Below are 19,462 nucleotides of genomic sequence, written 5' to 3'. Positions count from 1 at the left end.
TTAACATACTCCATTATAAAGTGAACTTAAACCCTTTTCAAAACCTGGACTCTCTGGATGTAAAAAAGGCGAACAAATGCACAATATTTTAAAAAATAAATAAATCAAAAATTCAAAAGAAAAAAAAAATTCCAGAAAATGAAACAAAATCGTCAAAAAAGATATTGCGATATTTATGTGAATCGATTTTTTCTCCCACCCCTACTAACTAACTAACTAACTGAATGACTACCTACAGTTGGAGCTGTTCAAATCAAAATCAAATCAACAGTGTGAAAGAAAATACTTACAGAATAGTGCTGAGACAAACAGATGCATGAAAAGAGACACAAGCCAAATAAATAAAGACACAGCAAGAATACTGGAAAAAAAAAAACATACGGACAACAGTCGGACAACAAAATGAAATGAAAATAAAAACTTAAAAATGGTAAACAGACTGATGTAATGATGGATGATGGCAGGGCCGGCCCCTGGTATAAACCCTCTATGTGGTTGTTCAGGGCCACAGCCGTTAGGTGGGGGGCCACATGATCAGAAAGGTACCGGGGTTCATCAAGTCATTTAAACATCCTGAGGTCTGCACGTGCAGCTATGAGCTTTATATGTAATGTGAAGTCAATATTCAGCTTCTTTTATCTCACATTTGAGACATTTGGTGAAAATAGAACGGCAGAATGACAACATTTGTGCTCAAAAAACAATCTGACAAAATGTCATTTTAGACTTGTTTTCTACACTTATCTATTACTGTATTCATATCCTATTTCAAGCACCAAAACAGTTCATTCTCATGACTGAAGGAGTGTTTTCACAAGGGAAAAGAAAGATACATTTAAGAAAATATGTAAAAGTGGAGAAAATGGCCTCAAACCTCAGAGGGATAAACACGTCTGTATTCAGTTTTAACCAGTGATTTGGTGTTTGTCTTAGAGTGCAGGGCCACAAACAAAAACCTTGTTTAGGGGGCCACCAAAATCCTAGGGCCGGGCCTGGATGATGGGTAATATATAGTATATATATATAATATATAGTATAGTGTTAGTATAATATAATCCTGGTTGACTCACCCGACATCGGTCCAGTTGGACTTGGAGCGGCTCTGGCTCCGAGGCCGGCGGCTGCTGCACCTTCAGCCAGTTCTCACTGTTGTCCACCGCCTGCTCACACTGCTCATACAGGCTGTAGAAGGCCAGCACCTACACACACACACACACACACACACACACACAATAGTAAAAAAGAAACACATGCTTTTCAGATTTAATTCTATTCAATATTAAGTTCAATATTGATTGGCACAGAAACATCGAGCTCTAGCAAGGTGTAATTTTTTTTAATTTTTTTTAATTTTAATGTTTATTTTGCAGGGACGATACATACAACATTGCCACAAAGAATGAAAAATGCGATGCATATAAGACGTCTAGCTGCAGCTAATGGTCAGTCTTTGTCCCTGGTCAGGCTACAGAAGGATAAAAGATACTGAATACCGTTACAATAAGTGCAATAATACAAATACAGTGAATAGTTATCATGAATAAATAAACACAGCTACAAAATTTAGATTTAGAAATTGCACAATTAAACATTAGTAAAATGCTGTATTGACAGTGACTTTATAGAAGTTAATGTTCACATTTCTGCTGCTGCTATAAGCCAGTGTTTTTAGCTTTAGCACTAAACATCTTTAATTCTGTTTGGGATTTGATTTCTGGTGGTAAAGAACTCCAGAGGTGTGTATCTACCCAGCACTGAGAGGGATGATTGACCGAATGTTGAATTACTTGAATGATGCGTGATGAGTGGACATGAGTGTGTGTGTGTGTACCTTGGTCTGATAGGCCAGCCATCCCAGCCGGCTCGCCAACAGGGAGCAGAATCCCACCCAGCGCTGGTTCAGCTGCTCCGCCGCCTGGGCAATGTCCTCTGCACGAGTCCCCTCTGGAAGCCCAGACAGAGAGGGGGAGGGGGGTTAACACACCCAAACACAGATACACACATCCAAACACAGACACACACTAAAAAATGTTGGGTTATCTCTGTAACCCAATTTCTGAGTTATTGGTGTTGAGTTACATTTTTGGGTTATTTTTCCACAGTGTAACCAATTTTCAGTGTTATAGGGCTATGAATTTAATTTAATAATTTTTAATTTAATTTTCAATTCCTGGGTTGCGCAAGTAATTGGGTTATTTTTCAGTGAGTAACCCATTTGTTGGGTTAAGGGTTGGGTAATTCTGTGACTTAACCGGCCGGTTCATTTGAAAAATGTTGTCCGCGCTAACTACAACATTGGGTTATTTTTAAGTGCTTTATAACCGGCCCGATAGTTGGGTTAAAAATAACCCAACGTTATAGTTAGCATAACCCAACTCTTAGGTTGAATATTCAACCCAAAAGTTGGGTCAAAAAGATTAACCCAAAATAACCCAAAAAAGGGGTTCGTCCTTATTTGAACCAGCAGTTGGGTTAAAATTGGGTTATTTTTTAACCCAACTGTTTTTAGTGTGTACCCACACCCAATGGTACATTCAAATGTATGTTCACAGTTCACATGTGCACGCCTGGTCTCCTTGTAAGGGACACAGAATCTGGTGGATATCATGTGGGGCAGAGATGAAACGAAGTAACACACAAAAGATGTAAATGTAAATGTAAATGACCAATTTAGAGAGCCTGCAAAGTTCCAGTGCCTGGAAAATGAAAACCTCCCAGAGGTCCCAGGAGTGAAGAGTCGGTGCTAACGCTCCGGACTCTTTCATGGGTTTTTGGATTTGCTTGATTTGTAATAATGAAATAAACTAAACACAGAATATTATCGATCTCAAGACCACTGCCTCACTACACCACAAAGACAGCCAATTAAGTAACATCTGGATTCACAGGGCATGATGTCAGTTTTCCAAATTAAAGATGTTACTGTGTTGTTTGTCTTTCCGGGTAGAAAACCAGCATGAGAATAATTGTGACAGACGAGAGTTTCACTATATCTCACTATATCGCCGTTTTGACTAATCTGATGTTTGTAAAGTCTATAAAACCAATGATTGGACAAACAGTGTGCACATTTTTGTAATTAGTCATGGTTATCATATGGCGCATTTCCACTAGCGCGCTTCGGCTCGGCTCGGCTCGGCGCGCTATTTGCGTGTTTCCACTAACACGTAGTACCTGCAACCAGGTACTTTTGGTATCACCTCAGCCCTGGTTCCAAGCAGCCGAAGCGTTACTAAAACGTGACGTCAGCCGACTGCCTTCCACTGATTGGCCGATGAGTGTCGTCACTGGAAGCGACGACCGACAACAGAAATGTTCCTGCTGAAGCCTGAAGCCTGTTATTACCAGAGAATTTCTAATATTTAGACTGGCTCTGTTATTACGTGACTTTATTAAGTTTTAATATTTTTTCATGCGAGAAAGTAACTGTTTAGATCCCCATGTGCGGTTAGTTTATCCAAACGACGGCTGTTTAGAAGTTTGCCCCAATGTTTTTGGGAGAAGTGAAGCTCCAGGTCCGAGCAGCGACCGCGACACCACAGAGGCAGCAGCCCGGCTCCTGACGTGCTCCGCCGGCCAACCTACCACCGTCACCCCGAGGAGAACAGACCGCTAATTAACTTCCCCGATGGCTTTTAGAGGTTTACCACCGGCTGGTTAAACTCTTAAATGTTGGTCTCATTGATTAAATCTAACAATTGTGGCTGTAGCAGCAGTTTGTTTGTGGTTAGACAGAAGAGCAGCACTGTCTTGGGGTCTGTACGCACAGAAAACACCACATTACATCAATAAATAAATGTTTTACAATGAACCAGGCCGATCTCAGAGCTGGTAGACTCTCCGGTAAGGCATATTGAAAATTAAATGCCGTTATGGGGACGAGAGCAGTCAAAACGGCGGTTTAAAGCTAGCTACAGCGAGGGTAGGTTCACTTCCTGTTTACAAAGTAAAAGCACCAGTTCTATCGTAATGGCTTTCCTTATGATAAAAGGCAACGGGTATTTTATTTTGTGAAAATAACCGGAAGTGCGTTGCTCACTACGGCTAGCTTTAGTAACGCCGACTTCGTTGAAACAAAATTGTAAACAGCTGGTATTTAGTCAGATTTTCAACACGTTGGGGATCTAAACGACTACTTTCTCGCCTGAAAATGTTTCAAATGTTGCTAAAGTTATATTTTTACAGAGTTTAGAGCGTTGCTCGGCGCCGTGTAAATGACGTCACGGCGGCACTAGTGATACTCAGTTGTAATGGAAACACAACCAAACCGAGCCGAGCCGTATCGAGCCGAGCCGTGCTAGTGGAAATGCGCCATAAAGGGGCGTGGCCGAGCAGAAGCCTAGTGACATCATACAGGAAGCTGACTCCTCATGAAAGGTCTTGGTTTATAAACCGTCTTTGGTCGGAGCTCCGACTTGAGGGTGCGTTGAAGATTTAATTTCCAAACTTAGAGCGTGGAAACTCTGACTTCTGAGAACAACTGTTATCCGCCAACTACTTAGACTGAGACGACCTCAGGGCTTCGATGCAGCGTTGCACTAATGGAATATAAAAGTATCATGTTCAGCATTATTTGCACTCCAGAGCCCAGAAACACTTTTCTATCCTTCTCTAACACACACACACACACACACAGAGAAGAAGTTGAGGAATGTTCAGAGTTCAGTGTTGTGTTTGGTTGAAGATTAAAGCAGCAGCACGAAAAGGAAAAAAGAGGAAAATGTAAACCGAGTGTTGCCGAGCTTTCAAAAGCCCCCAAACAATCGCACAAGGACAGAGGAGAGGACGGAAGAAAAGAAACATCTCTCTCTCTCTCTCTTTTCTCTTGTCTGTTCTTCTCTCTCTCTCTCTCTCCCAGTGTTTCTATGGAGACAAGGACAGAGGGTGGGCCAGGTGGAGGCGTTGTCATGGAGACAGACGGATTGTGTGTGTATGCATGTGAATGAACAAGCGTATGCGTTGTGTGTGTGTGTGTGTGTGTGTGTGTGTGTGCGAGTGTGCACGTTACCCTGCTCTACCAGGGTCTGAGCCGTGCGCGTCGCCTCCTGAAGCTTGCGGTACTTCTCCGGCCGCTCTCTCTCTATCGCCTGTCACAGAAAGAAGGGAGGAAGAGGAGGGAGAGGAGGGAGAGGAGGAAGAGGAGGGAGAGGAGGGAGAGGAGGGAGAGGAGGAAGAGGAGGAAGAGGAGGGAGAGGAGGGAGAAGAGGAAGAGGAGGGAGGTAGAGAGAGACACAGAGTGATGGGCCGTGAGTCAGACAGACCTGAGGAACGACTTGTGGAGAGCTAGACAATTATCATTAATTAAAAACAAAAGAAAATCAACCCGTGTGGTATTAATAAGCAGTATTAGGATGAGTATTACTGTAGCCAGGGCCGTTGCTAGGAATTCTGGGCCCCCTTAAAGAATACTAAAGTGGCCCCCTGACATTTCCAGTTTTTTTTTCTTAGACTACGTATGTATTATCATTTTTTATTTACTTTGTTTTGATGCTAATGCAGCATTACTATGAGTATTAGTCAGGGTCTAAGCAGAATAATTCAGTCATACAAAGATTAGACTACTGGGGTTTTTTATGGGCCCCACTGGGCGCTGGGCCCCTAGAGTTATCATCACCTTTCTCCCCTATACAACGGCCCTGACTGTAGCTTCAATGTGTGATATGCTCTATAAATCTATTCCATATTATACATTATTTTGGTAACACTCTACTTGAATAGGTATTCATCAGATTGACATAACACTGTCATAACCATCAATGAATACTTCTGACAGCTGTGGTTAAGTGTCATTCAGTAAGTTATGTCACTTTTGATGCAAAGTTGACATTGTTTGAGATGTTTTTGTTATGAGAACTTGACATAAAGACAATTTAAACTGTCATAGCAGACCTAATGGACAAACTTTAAAAATTATGTCAAGTTCTCATAACAAAAATTCCTTTGTTTACACAAAATATCTCAAGTATCTATTACGGTAATATATGACCAATTCTTAATCCCCAGGGGAAATGTTTGAAATATTCAGGTCATAAATTCTTATCTATACCAAATGTTTGCATTTATTTTAATCGTTTTTTGTTTTGTTTTGCTTTTTTTTTAAATTAAAAATGACACACTAACATTTAAATTCCTACCAATTTAATGATAACTGGACCAGTATCTGAGCATTTACCTTTATTTTTGCGCACATCTGCCAATAAGTTTCCAACATCAAATTTTTGTGAAAGTGACGGTATTTAGGAATCTTTACGATCAATTAATTGTGGCGTTTAATACCACGATTAATTGTGAAAACAAGTAATCGTGACATCCCTAGTGATAATAGTAGATAATAGTGGAGTATTTAGCTGAAGTGATTTTTTTTTTTTGACAGCTAATTAGTTAGCGCTCATTTGGCTAAAAAGTGAATTACACAAGAACCAGGGCAGAGACTGGATAATTGTCTATTTCCCAAATATGGATAATTCAGACAATTTTATAAGGCTTATATGCAAACAGCTAAAAGAGGGTAAACATCGGCTTAACATTCCTTAGGTGGACACAAACACACATCATAACAAACACTGACTATACTCTATCTCTGCTGGCCCACTTGCAACAACATACGACACTGTGTCAGTATTAGCTAAATGAGCACAAATTAGTTAGCGCTCATTTGGCTAGAAAGAGAATAACACCAGAGACTGAAACTGAATAGCCTAAGTGTATTTCCTAAATGTGTTTCCCAAACATTTAAAGCGTCTACAAAGAACTTTCATTATGTGTTGATTTTGGCGACCCCTGTGGACAAAAGCGGTAGTGTTTTGCCAGAATGAAGACTGCATTTCCCATGACCTCTAGCAGGAATGAGAGACATTTGCTTATCCACCTAAAAGTACTTGCTTTAAGTCATTTGAAAGACATTTTTTTCAATCTTTCTGTGTCATTTCATATGCTAACAGCTAAACGAGGGTAAATATTGGGCTAGCATTCGTCATAATGAACACATAGGTTACACATGTTTTCTAACGTTTCATCTTCATAATAGTAAATGAACAGCTAGCCAAATGAGCACTGATTAGTTAGCTGAAGGGCTACAGAAGCTTCTGTTTTTGTTTTTCTGGGATGCTCGTCTTTATTGTTGTTCCCCTTCTGTTGTCATCTGGTAAGTTTTCTCTTTTAGATGACATTCACCAGTAGCTGCTGTATAAAACTTAGTAAACACACTCATTATGGACCCTTCAGTGCATCTCATGCTTCTGCTGAGCCACATCACTGTCGTCCTGTTTGCATAATAACAGTTGTGACTGTCCTCACTGGTATGATTGCTATATGGAAGGTAAAATTCATTTCTGACCCAACTGTGTAATGGGACCTTGGCACTTCAGCATCCCAGCAGATTATGGTTTCCTCTCTCTCACACACATACACACACACACACACACACAGGCCACATGCACACTGATGTTGTACCTGAACTTTGTCGTGCAGCTCTTTAATGCTGCCATCCTTGCGGGACACAGAGAATTCAGGGCTCTGCAGGAGCGCTTCACCACGGGTCATGTAGCTGTGAACCTCTGTGAAGTCCACATCGAATCTGATGACACACACACGGCAGTGTTACTCAGTATGCTGAAACTGTGAAGCACAGACTTACTCGTACTTTTTGCACAATAAAAAAACAAGTCTGCATCTTTCATAATACCCTTAACTCTTATTTACTTCATTTTCATTGAATGTCACTTGATGACATCCAAAGTCACATTTAGTATTCTTCCCCGACATGTAGGCTATTCACATCAACTCCAACTCAAAGGGATACACCAACATTTTTTTTCGTGTCTTGCCTCACTCCCGAGTCCATGACCAGCAGATAGACACCATCCTTTCCACTGTGCGTGCAGTAACAAGGGAGATAGAGCCGTATCGCCCGTAATTAGCTTAGCTCAAACACTGGAAGTGTATGGGTAGTGTTAGCCTGCCTCCACCTAAAGTCATCAGAGAAACTCTTCAGCAACTCTAAACGGACCGATCTTGGTCTCAGAGCTACAAAACTCTCCGGTAAGGCATCTTGAGCGGTCAAATGCCGCTAACGGGACCAGATCGGTCAAAACGGAGGGTTCAAGCAAAGACGCTTTATTTTGGTTCAAGCTAGCTACATCGAGGGTAGCTTAGCTTCCTATTTCAAAGTAAAAGCACAAATTCTATCCTCATGGTTTTCTGTATGTAAAGGGCAACGGGTGTTTTATTTTGTGAAAGTAACCAGAAGTAATCGGAAGTGCGGCTGGAGGTAAAATATGACAGCTAGCTTGAGTAGTGCCGAATTTGTCCCAACAAAATAGTAAACAGCTGGTATTTAGACAAATTAACGACACACTGCTGATCTAAACGGCTACTTTCTCACCTAAACATGTTTGAAATGTGGATAAAGTGATATATTTACAGAGTTTAGAGCTAAAATGAAATCAGCTTCTGACTGCTGATTTCAGCTCAGGTAGGAGGCAGGCTAACACTACCCATACACTTCCAGTGTTTGAGCTAAGCTAATTACAGCGATACGGCTCTATCTCCATGGTTACTGCACGCACAGTGGAAAGGATGGTGTCTATCTGCTGGTCATGGACTCGGGAGTGAGGCAAGACATGAAAAAAAAATGTTGGTGTATCACTTTAAATCCACCCTAACCCATCAAGTGTGTTTAGTTCATTACCTCATTCAGAACCTTGAATTGAGTGGGGAGTGGTTTCACGCACCCAACAATTTAAATCATTTACACAAATTATACTAATCTACATTCAAGTTAAATGTGAATTTACAACTAGGGAAAATGAATATTCTGATGTAAATGTGCCTAAAAATAAACATAACAACAGTGGTGGGTAAAGTACTCAGATCCTTTGATACAAAAATGTGGAAATGTGTTCAAGGTTCCCTGTGGAAGTGTCTTCTAAACCAATAAAAGTTATATTTACATTGAGTGTGTGCATCCCAGTGGTCTGACATCATGACGTATTAGAGACCTGTGCTGTTTACATCAATGTTTGCCAGCTCACAGATTCTATCATCCGCTGTTATGAGTTGCTAAAAGCTGAACTAATAAATATCAGCCACAAATAAATCCCAGGTGGAACTAGAATTATCACCTTTGTGCTTGTTTACCTCCGCCAACCAGTCTGGTCGCAATTTATTAGCGTGTTTTGTGTGGTCACATTGACCCTTGAAAATCTAAGCAATCCATCTTTGAGATATTGCACTCTCAATATCTGGACAACTTGAAGACGTAGAAATATCGAGGGTGTGGAATAACCTGCGGAAATATATAAATAGAAAATCTTCATCGCTGACTTTAAGGTCTCATATTTTACACTTTCCCTGTGAAGTGTTGATATCTACAAGAAAAATCATCTCAGTATCGTTGTATGCCTCCACAGGTTTGTGGGACAAACTTTCTCTTCTAATTGGCTGACTGTTTTTTGAATGATCAAATTAAATATTCAATTTATATTACATCCAACCAGAAACAATATCAGGGTAGCAGGGGTGCAGATCTGATGTCAGGATTGGGGGGGGCACAAAAGTGATTTTTTTTTTTGCCTGTATGCAGCTCATAACATGCCACCATAAATCACAACTTGGTAGAGGCTCACCATATCATTCAAAAAGTACTGCACAGGGAATCATTTATTGGGCTTATACCTTTCTTGTTTATTTGTCCTAAACAGCCAACAGCGGTATCACTGCTGTTATATTAGTAAATTATAATTTTAAAGGTCTCTGACATATAATATCTACTCACATTCTTATCTTTCGCCTCCCACTGACCTTCCCAGATCCCCAATTCTTCTCACCATCTTCCTTTTCTCCCAGGGTATGGGACTACTTTATGCATGATTTGGATGAATATCAAAATATAAATCCTAAGATTGAGGGTGTCATTTTTTTTTAATTTAAAGCCTGCTGATGTCATCAGTGTCTGTGTAAGATTTCGGCTCTGGTTATTTGTTCTACCATTTCAATCATTTCTTTTTAGATGTGAATCTAAAATGTGAAGAATGTGAAGTCTGAAAATACATTTGTTCAATTTTGAATAATTTAGGGTATTTTTATTGGGGGGGACAATTCATGTTTTTCAGAAATTGGGGGGGACATGTCCCCCCCGTCCCCCCTGGGATCTGCACCCATGCAGGGTAGAGACTGTGTGGGTCTTATGGAACATTTTCACTTTCACTTTTCACCTTCACTTTTAAATGTTCTGTAAGTTGCCAGGTTATTCGGACTCACTGGGAGGAGAGCCACAAACATACGTATGAAGAATGCATTTGATGTTATTATTATATACGTATTTGGGTGATTTACTGTTAGTATGCTATTGGCAACAAGTCATGGAAATGGAACTATTTGCCTTTTTGGAATAGAAAGAAAATTTCACAAAAAATAGGCTACAACATGGAACCTCAGTACGATGCTTGAGGAAATCTTGAGTCACTTTCCACCACTGGATTAATAACATGCGTAAGGCTTGCTTAAAGGGATACGCCAACATTTTTTTTTTCGTGTCTTGCCTCACTCCCGAATCCATGACCGCAGATAGACACCATCCTTTCTACTGTGCGTGCAGTAACAAGGGAGATACAGCCGTATCGCCGTAATTAGCTTAGCTCAGACACTGGAAGTGTATGGGTAGTGTTAGCCTGCCTCCACCTAAAGTCACTAATTAGCTTAGCTCAAACACTGGAAGTGTATGGGTAGTGTTAGCCTAGCTTAGCTCAAACACTGGAAGTGTATGGGTAGTGTTAGCCTGCCTCCACCTAAAGTCATCAGAGAAACTCTTCAGCAACTCTAAACGGACCGATCTTGGTCTCAGAGCTGACAAAACTCTCCGGTAAGGCATCTTGAGCGGTCAAATGCCGCTAACGGGACCAGATCGGTCAAAACGGAGGGTTCAAGCAAAGACGCTTTATTTTGGTTCAAGCTAGCTACATCGAGGGTAGGTTAGCTTCCTGTTTCAAAGTAAAAGCACTAATTCTATCGTCATGGTTTTCTGTATGTAAAGGGCAACGGGTGTTTTATTTTGTGAAAGTAACCGGAAGTGCGTTGGTCACAACGGCTAGCTTGAGTAGCGTCGAATTCGTCTTAACAAAATAGTAAACAGCTGGTATTTAGACAAATTAACGACACACTGCTGATCTAAACGGCTACTTTCTCACCTAAACATGTTTGAAATGTTGATAAAGTGATATATTTACAGAGTTTAGAGCTAAAATGAAACCAGCTTCTGACTGCTGATTTCAGCTCAGGTAGGAGGCAGGCTAACACTACCCATACACTTCCAGTGTTTGAGCTAAGCTAATTAGCTACTTTAGGTGGAGGCAGGCTAACACTACCCATACACTTCCAGTGTTTGAGCTAAGCTAATTACGGCGATACGGCTCTATCTCCCTTGTTACTGCACACACAGTGGAAAGGATGGTGTCTATCTGCTGGTCATGGACTCAGGAGTGAGGCAAGACATGAAAAAAAAAATGTTGGCGTGTCACTTTAACTACTTGCTACTACTATCTAGCTGCTGCTGCTACTGCTCACGACTATCAAAGGTGCAATTTCAGGCTAGCCTCTATTATCCCCACAGATACTCATTAGCAGTATCTGCTGTGTTTTATTACCTACCTGCTGAGATACGACAGCAGAAACGGGTGCATGTAACTAAACATTTGACACAAGTTAGAAGGAAAACCGTAATAATGCAAATAAATAAAAGTAATGATGATTGAAAGCAGAGCAGCAGTCCTCAGTGCACCAATGAACATCCACCTTTTCCTGAGCTCCGAGTCCACCACCACTTGTCTCTTCTTCTGGGGCGGCGGAGACTCCCTGGCTTGGCGCAGAGCGGACACCTTCTCCCTCGTCGTCACCTTGGTAACGGTCGCCGTGACGGAATGGGTCAGCTCGGACTGCTGGGTCACGCTGACAGCAGACGACAGCTTACATGAACAAAAGACAAACAAACAGACAAAAAAATTAGACCAACTGCACAGGGTTAAGTCCAGTCCACAAATCTCATGAAAATACTAAATCCCAGGGCCGTTGCTAGGAAACCTTGGCCCCCTGGAATAAATACTGAAGTGGGCCCCCCCCCCCCCCGACTTGGGAGCAGTGGCAAATTCACAATGAATTATTTTACCGCTGAAGAATCACAGATATGAGTTATATTTAACTGTTTTCACTGATGTCTGCTACTGCAATACTGACAATTTCCCCATCATAGGATGAATATAGGATTATTGTATATTATTGTATTGAAACGTATCTTATTTTAGCATATTGTATATTATCGTATTTTATCTTATTGTATTGTAACGTATCAAATTGTATCTTATCGTATTGTATCTTATCGTATTGTATCTTATCGTATCGTATTGTATCGTATCATATTGTGGCGTGTCGAATTGTATCTTATTGTATTGTATTGTATCTTATCTTTTTATATAATATCGTATCTTTTATCTTATTTCTTATCTTAAAGAAAAAAAAACAATGTTGAGATTAAGTATGTATTTTTACCACTTGAACAATGAGTCATATTCTGTTGAAAGTGAAAAGACAAGGTTCAGTTAAGGTAGACTGAATATGAAAGCGCCTGGCAGGCATCATTTACATAAAAATGTGTTGTTTTTTTGTTTGTCCATTAAAGGTGCACAAACGGTACTAGAATTACAATGGACCGGATGCACTGAGCCCGCCTGAAAAGCTGACACGTGTACAGTTACTAATCGTTTGTTGAAAACCCATAAATAAAGTTTCATCTTTTGGAAGAGATCGGTAATCCAGCCGACCCCCTGTTGTTTTTAACAAAGTGGATCAAAGAATGAATTGAAATAAGAATCATGTACAGCATTAATGTGATGAGTTCCATCAAAGAATATTTCTCAGTGGACTATTAATAACATAATATCCGTTTTTTAATCATAATCTGATTCCTTTGCCCACTTAGTTGAACCTAACCTCCCTTTGTAGGCCTCAAGGCTACTGTGGTAAATTTAAAGGACACCTCTGCGCTTATTGAGCCTCTAAGGTAATCATAAAAAGTTTTATATTTTTTGGAAAATACTCCTACTTGCTTTCTTTTCAAGACTTTGAGGACTAACAAAGCTCACCAACTAGCATGTCCAAGGTCTTTATCTGGATGTTAAGTTGATTGTTTATGTTTTAGTTGACCCTTTTGAGTGTAAAAATCCACTTTAAGGCCCCTTTGAAAATCTGAAATATAAGAAGTTTCCGTAATTCATTCCTTGTGAAGCTCTGGTGTTTCATCGGCCAATCAGAACGCCACACAAGCACTCGTCTTCATCTCATCGCTTGTCAGTACATGACGGTTTTAAAAGCACAAAGATGACAACAGAGAAACAAAGATAAGGAAGGAGTTGTGTAATTATAGAAGGAGATGAGAGAACAGTGTGTGATTGTGTTGTGGGGTAAAGTGATAATGAAAAGTCTTTGGTCTTTTCCACAGCAACCTGAACTCCAACATTTTTAATCCTTTTCACCCAAAGTTTTGAACATCTCTGCTGCTCTTTCAACAAAAATCATTTCAAACTGACAATACCAATATAGCTACTCCTTTTGTAATACAATTATCTGTGCTAACTGATAACAACATAAGATTGAGTGTTTTTAGCTGTGTGTCCTGTTGGAGGACCTCTGACCTCTGACCTCTGACCTGTGACTAAGACCGAGTCTGATCCATGTTTCACAGTAGGTACAGTGTTCTTTTCTTTGTATGCTTCATTTTTGCATCTGTGTATGATGAGCGGATAAGACTTTCCAAAAAGCTTCAGTTTTGGATCAAAACGCTTCAGTTTTGTATTAAAAAGTTCCAGTTTTGGATCAAAAAGTTCCAGTTTTGGATCAAAAAGCTCCAGTTTTGGATCAAAAAGCTTCAGTTTTGGATCAAAACGCTTCAGTTTTGTATTAAAAAGTTTCAGTTTTGTATTAAAAAGCTTCAGTTTTGGATCAAAACGCTTCAGTTTTGTATTAAAAAGTTTCAGTTTTGGATCAAAAAGTTCCAGTTTTGGATCAAAAAGTTCCAGTTTTGGATCACAAAGCTTCAGTTTTGGATCAAAACGCTTCAGTTTTGTATTAAAAAGTTTCAGTTTTGTATTAAAAAGCTTCAGTTTTGGATCAAAAAGTTCCAGCTTTGGATCAAAAAGTTCCAGTTTTGGATCAAAAAGCTTCAGTTTTGGATCAAAAAGTTCCAGCTTTGGATCAAAAAGAACCAGTTTTTATTCAAAACACTTTAGTTTTGCATCACAAAGCTCAAGTTTTTGATCATAAAGCTTCAGTTTTGGATCAAAAAGCTTAAAGGGATAGTTCACCCTAGAATGATATTTCGCTCATTATCTACTCACCCTCATGTGGACTAAGGGCTGGAAGAATTTCCAGAGTCCTCCGTCCCTTCTCTGAGTTACAGGGGGTCTTGGCGTAGCAGTGCATGTCCATATAACGGTTGTAAAGGGACACCAGAGCTCTTCGTAAAAAAACACACACAAAAAAACATCCAAATACCTCCATGATGCTCGTATGTAATGTCCGTCTTGTGCTGAAGCCCCAAATTGCGTAATTGTCCCGAAAAAAATTTAATGAGTCCACATTCCAAGCATGTTTGTAGCATTAGCTCCTAGTGTTGTTGTCCGGCTCTTCCGCTGCCAGCGCGCATGCGCAAGGTTCGCACTGAGACCGACTCGAGTTGGAGCTAATGCTACAAACAAGCTTAAAATATAGACTTATTTAATTTTTTTCGGGACAATTACGCAATTTGGGGCTTCAGCACAAGACGGACATTACATACGAGCATCGTGGAGGTATTTGGATGTTTTTTTGTGTGTGTTTTTTTACGAAGAGCTCTGGTGTCCCTTTGCTACCGTGGCATTGAAATGCACTGCTACGTCAAGACCCCCTGTAACTCAGAGAAGGGACGGTGGACTCTGAAACTTCTTCCAGCCCTTAGTCCACATGAGGGGGAGGAGATAATGAGCGAAATATCATTCTAGGGTGAACTATCCCTTTAAGTTTTCTCTCATCTGTCCACAAAGCTTCTGGGAGAACATCCTTTGGTCCTTTACTTTTTATCAGTTTCAAGTTATTTCAGTGAAACGTTTCAGTTTTAGATCAAAAAGCTCCAGTTTTGTATTAAAAAGCTTCAGTTTTGTGTTAAAAAGTTTCAGTTTTGGATCAAAAAGCTTCAGTTTTGGATCAAAACACTTCAGTTTTGGATCACAATGCTTCAGTTTTGGATCAAAACGCTTCAGTTTTAGATCAAAAAGCTCCTGTTTTGTATTAAAAAGCTTCAATTTTGGATCACAAAGCTCAGGTTTTGGATCACAAAGCTCAGGTTTTGGATCACAAAGCTTCAGTTTTGGATCACAAAGCTCAAGTTTTGGATCAAAAAGCTTCAGTTTTGGATCACAAAGCTTCAGTTTTGGATCAAAAAGCTTCTGAGAGAACATCCTTTGGTCCTTTACTTTTATCAGTTTCAAGTTATTTCAGTGACAAATGTGGGGTTTTCTTTACTTTAAAAGAAGGGCACCAAAAACGTTGTCCACCTCTGTGTGTGTGTGTGTGTGTGTGTGTGTATATATGTGTATGTGTGTGTATGTGTGTGTTGTAGCTACCTGAGAGCTGCTGAGCTCCAGACTCTGGACCAGTCGGTCCCAGCGCTGGGCGAAGCTGTCCAGTCTGTTCTCCAGTTTGCTGGCCACCTCCTTGTTCTTCAGGCTGGACAGAAGGTCCTGACTCATGGAGCAAAGCTTGTCCATGGTGGGACGCTTCAGCTCCAGCTCGGCCTTCACCGTCTGGACCAGAGAAACACACACAACACAACACACACACAACACAACACAACACAACATATGTTCAGTTCAGTCTAGGGATGTCACGATTACTTGTTTTCACAATCAATTCAGCGTTCAGCGATGGAGTGCACCTACCAAGTGAACAATGGAACTCCATAATACAACGTGCAAATTAATATAATAAATAATAAATAATAAATATGTATTAGTCTGTAATTCCTGGTGAATGTCTTTGTGTTGTGTGTGTGTATGTGTACGTAATGTTTTTGTTATATGTTGTAAAATTAAAATGTGAATAATAAAAAATAAAAATAAAAATGAATAAATGAATGAAAGCGATGCGCGGCGCTCACGGCGAGGCGGCGGACGCACGCCACCGTCTCGGTCGGGTCCTTGAGGTTGGAGGTTTTGATGGAGCTCACCAGCTCCTCCTTCTGCGTCAGCCACGAGTCGAACAAACACTGAGGACAGAAACACAAGAGAGGAAATGAGTCGGCTACAATTGAATTATGTATTTTCTGATGATTTGAATAATCAAATTAAATTAAATCTGGTCCTTATGGATATCCAGGAGCCACTGAAGGCAGCGATCCATCATTATAATACACAATCTCTATCTAACTGATTAATCACAGATGAAATGTATATACACTGATAATAAATGTGTATTATTCTAATGTTGGAGCGTTAAAAACCTCTATTTAACAAATCAAACAATAAACCCAGCGACTACGGCCCAGAGGGGAGTAATGCAAATCTCATTTTGGAGCTTTTAATTAAAGATGATCGGCTAATCGTGTGTAAGCTGATGGTGTGATTTTGGGCTTCCTCAATTATTAATCACAGAACATGAGCAAATTGGATATGGTGACACATTTAATTTCCCCTTTTTACAAGGTCTGCTGTGGCTAAAAATAACACAAGGACAAACAAAATAAGATGAGTTCCTCCTATAAAAGTCCTAATAGAATCTAATAATATAATATCTATCCAACAGTGGAATTTCATATGTCAAAATTGAAGTTTATCTTCTTGTTGTTTGTACTGTGTGTTGTTTATTGTGAAATGCACCAATGATTATTATTATTATAATTTTTTTAATTATTTGGCTGGGTTCGGGCCAAGATTTAAAGGGATACGTCAACTTTTTTTTTTTCGTGTCTTGCCTCACTCCAGAGTCCATGACCAGCAGATAGACACCATCCTTTCTACTGTGCGTGCAGTAACAAGGGAGATAGAGCCGTATCGCCGTAATTAGCTTAGCTCAAACACTGGAAGTGTATGGGTAGTGTTAGCCTAGCTTAGCTCAAACACTGGAAGTGTATGGGTAGTGTTAGCCTGCCTCCACCTAAAGTCTCTAATTAGCTTAGCTCAAACACTGGAAGTGTATGGGTAGTGTTAGCCTGCCTCCACCTAAAGTCGCTAATTAGCTTAGCTCAAACACTGGAAGTGTATGGGTAGTGTTAGCCTAGCTTAGCTCAAACACTGGAAGTGTATGGGTAGTGTTAGCCTGCCTCCACCTAAAGTCATCAGAGAAACTCTTCAGCAACTCTAAACGGACCGATCTTGGTCTCAGAGCTGACAAAACTCTCCGGTAAGGCATCTTGAGCGGTCAAATGCCGCTAACGGGACCAGATCGGTCAAAACGGAGGGTTCAAGCAAAGACGCTTTATTTTGGTTCAAGCTAGCTACATCGAGGGTAGGTTAGCTTCCTATTTCAAAGTAAAAGCACAAATTCTATCGTCATGGTTTTCTGTATGTAAAGGGCAACGGGTGTTTTATTTTGTGAAAGTAACCGGAAGTGCGTTGGTCACAACGGCTAGCTTGAGTAGCGCCAAATTCGTCAGAACAAAATAGTAAACAGCTGGTATTTAGACAAATTAACGACACACTGCTGATCTAAACGGCTACTTTCTCACCTAAACATGTTTGAAATGTGGATAAAGTGATATATTTACAGAGTTTAGAGCTAAAATGAAATCAGCTTCTGACTGCTGGTTTCAGCTCAGGTAGGAGGCAGGCTAACACTACCCATACACTTCCAGTGTTTGAGCTAAGCTAATTACGGGCGATACGGCTCTATCTCCATGGTTACTGCACGCACAGTGGAAAGGATGGTGTCTATCTGCTGGTCATGGACTCGGGAGTGAGGCAAGACACGAAAAAAAAGTTAAAAATTAACGATAATTGATCTGGTTCATGATATAATTGGCTGATTATTGGTGAAATTTAGAACAATCCCAGGTCATGAAAGCACAAAAGTCCAACTACACTGTAAAAAAGCCAATCTAGCCTATATGTTTGAATGTATATGAGATCACGACATGCAGAAAATGCAGAGAAATACTCGGCATCAGCTTAGCATTTTGTGTGTGTGTGTGTGTGTGTGTGTGTGTGTCTAAAGTCTGATTGACGATTTTCCCCCTCGCTAATTAGCTCTTAATACAAAGTATAGCTGAGGCTGGCGGGAGCTGTCATTGGTTTCTTTTAAGTATTAGGCCATAAACCAAAGTAAATGGTCTGCACTCATATAGCACTTCTCCAGTCTTAACGACGCATGCCACACACACTAACTGATGGAAGAGAAGAGCGATCAGTGGGTTCGATTTCTTGCACAAAGACAGTTGGACCACTGACGACCCGACAGTACTGGATATTATGTAGGGTTTGCAAGTGTAGACTATATTAAAGGGATAATAACATTTTGGTAAATTGGCCCATTGCCATATAGTCATAGCAGTAGGTTTGTTACGTTTAATTGTCGGTGCAAGCTATTTTTAGAACGGCGGAGCAGAGCCGTGAGCTGCTCAGAGCTACGCTACGGAGGCTCATTATGGGATTTCTTGGTTTCCCTCATCATCAAACTCATCAAATACACAATCCAACAACTCCACAACGCTCTGGTGGACAAGTTGTGAGCTGCACATTCACCACGCTATGAGATAATAACACAACGTTACCACACAGAGTTGTTTTAGAGGGAAATACAGAGACTGATGATGAAGAACTGTCCCTGAAGGCAACGTGCATCAGTGGTTTTGCATGAATTTCCCTCTAAAACAACTCTGTGTGGTAACGTTGTGTTATTATCTCATAGCGTGGACTGATCCTCATCACAACTTTGCATAAATCATTTATTGTTGTACATTACTATACTATACTTTAATTATACATCAGATTTGATCCTGTTTCAGCTTAAACATACTCTTTAAGCCTAAAAAGTAGGAGCTAAAATGATGAGGATGATCTGAACTCATATGTATGCTGCATATATTATAATTGCTGTGAGCCAGCCTTAGACACACACACACACACACACACACACACACACACACACACACACACACACACACACACACACATACCTGTTCATTAGTGAAGTGCTGCCATTTCAGTAAAATCTCCTGCAGCAGAATCCAGCGTTCTTCTGTCCATCTACAAATGGCTGCCCAGCGATCACCAAGCACCTGCGTCCATACACACACACACACAGACACACACACAGACACACACACACACAAAGACAAATCATCCATTAATGTCTGCATTAGCACAAAAAAATCCTTTTGAATTATTTCCCTTTAGGGATTTAAAGAGTTCTATCAAGATGACTCAAAGACTAATGGATTCACATG

General features: G+C 40.3%; 1 protein-coding gene across 2 annotated transcripts in view; it reads right to left on the bottom strand.

Annotated features, from left to right (window-relative positions):
• Positions 1 to 19,462, bottom strand: part of dmd (dystrophin) — a 413,300-nt gene that overhangs the window by 193,725 nt on the left and 200,113 nt on the right. Inside the window, exons 16-24 of one of the 2 annotated variants that reach the window (XM_085802729.1) lie at positions 19,193 to 19,294; positions 16,181 to 16,288; positions 15,648 to 15,827; positions 11,791 to 11,960; positions 11,647 to 11,682; positions 7,453 to 7,576; positions 5,009 to 5,087; positions 1,832 to 1,944; positions 1,071 to 1,199 (exon numbers count right to left, since the gene is read on the bottom strand). In XM_085802729.1, the coding sequence (XP_085658855.1) occupies positions 1,071 to 1,199; positions 1,832 to 1,944; positions 5,009 to 5,087; positions 7,453 to 7,576; positions 11,647 to 11,682; positions 11,791 to 11,960; positions 15,648 to 15,827; positions 16,181 to 16,288; positions 19,193 to 19,294 (1,041 nt within the window). The remainder of the gene's footprint in view (positions 1 to 1,070; positions 1,200 to 1,831; positions 1,945 to 5,008; positions 5,088 to 7,452; positions 7,577 to 11,646; positions 11,683 to 11,790; positions 11,961 to 15,647; positions 15,828 to 16,180; positions 16,289 to 19,192; positions 19,295 to 19,462) is intronic. The other variant, XM_085802740.1, reaches the window with a different exon arrangement.

The sequence above is a fragment of the Trachurus japonicus genome, chromosome 2, assembly GCF_045865225.1.
Source record: "Trachurus japonicus isolate A0001 chromosome 2, Traja_1.0".
Classification (NCBI taxonomy): domain Eukaryota; kingdom Metazoa; phylum Chordata; class Actinopteri; order Carangiformes; family Carangidae; genus Trachurus; species Trachurus japonicus.
Note: the sequence above shows the minus strand (reverse complement) of the source record. Positions and strands in the feature narration are given on the sequence as shown.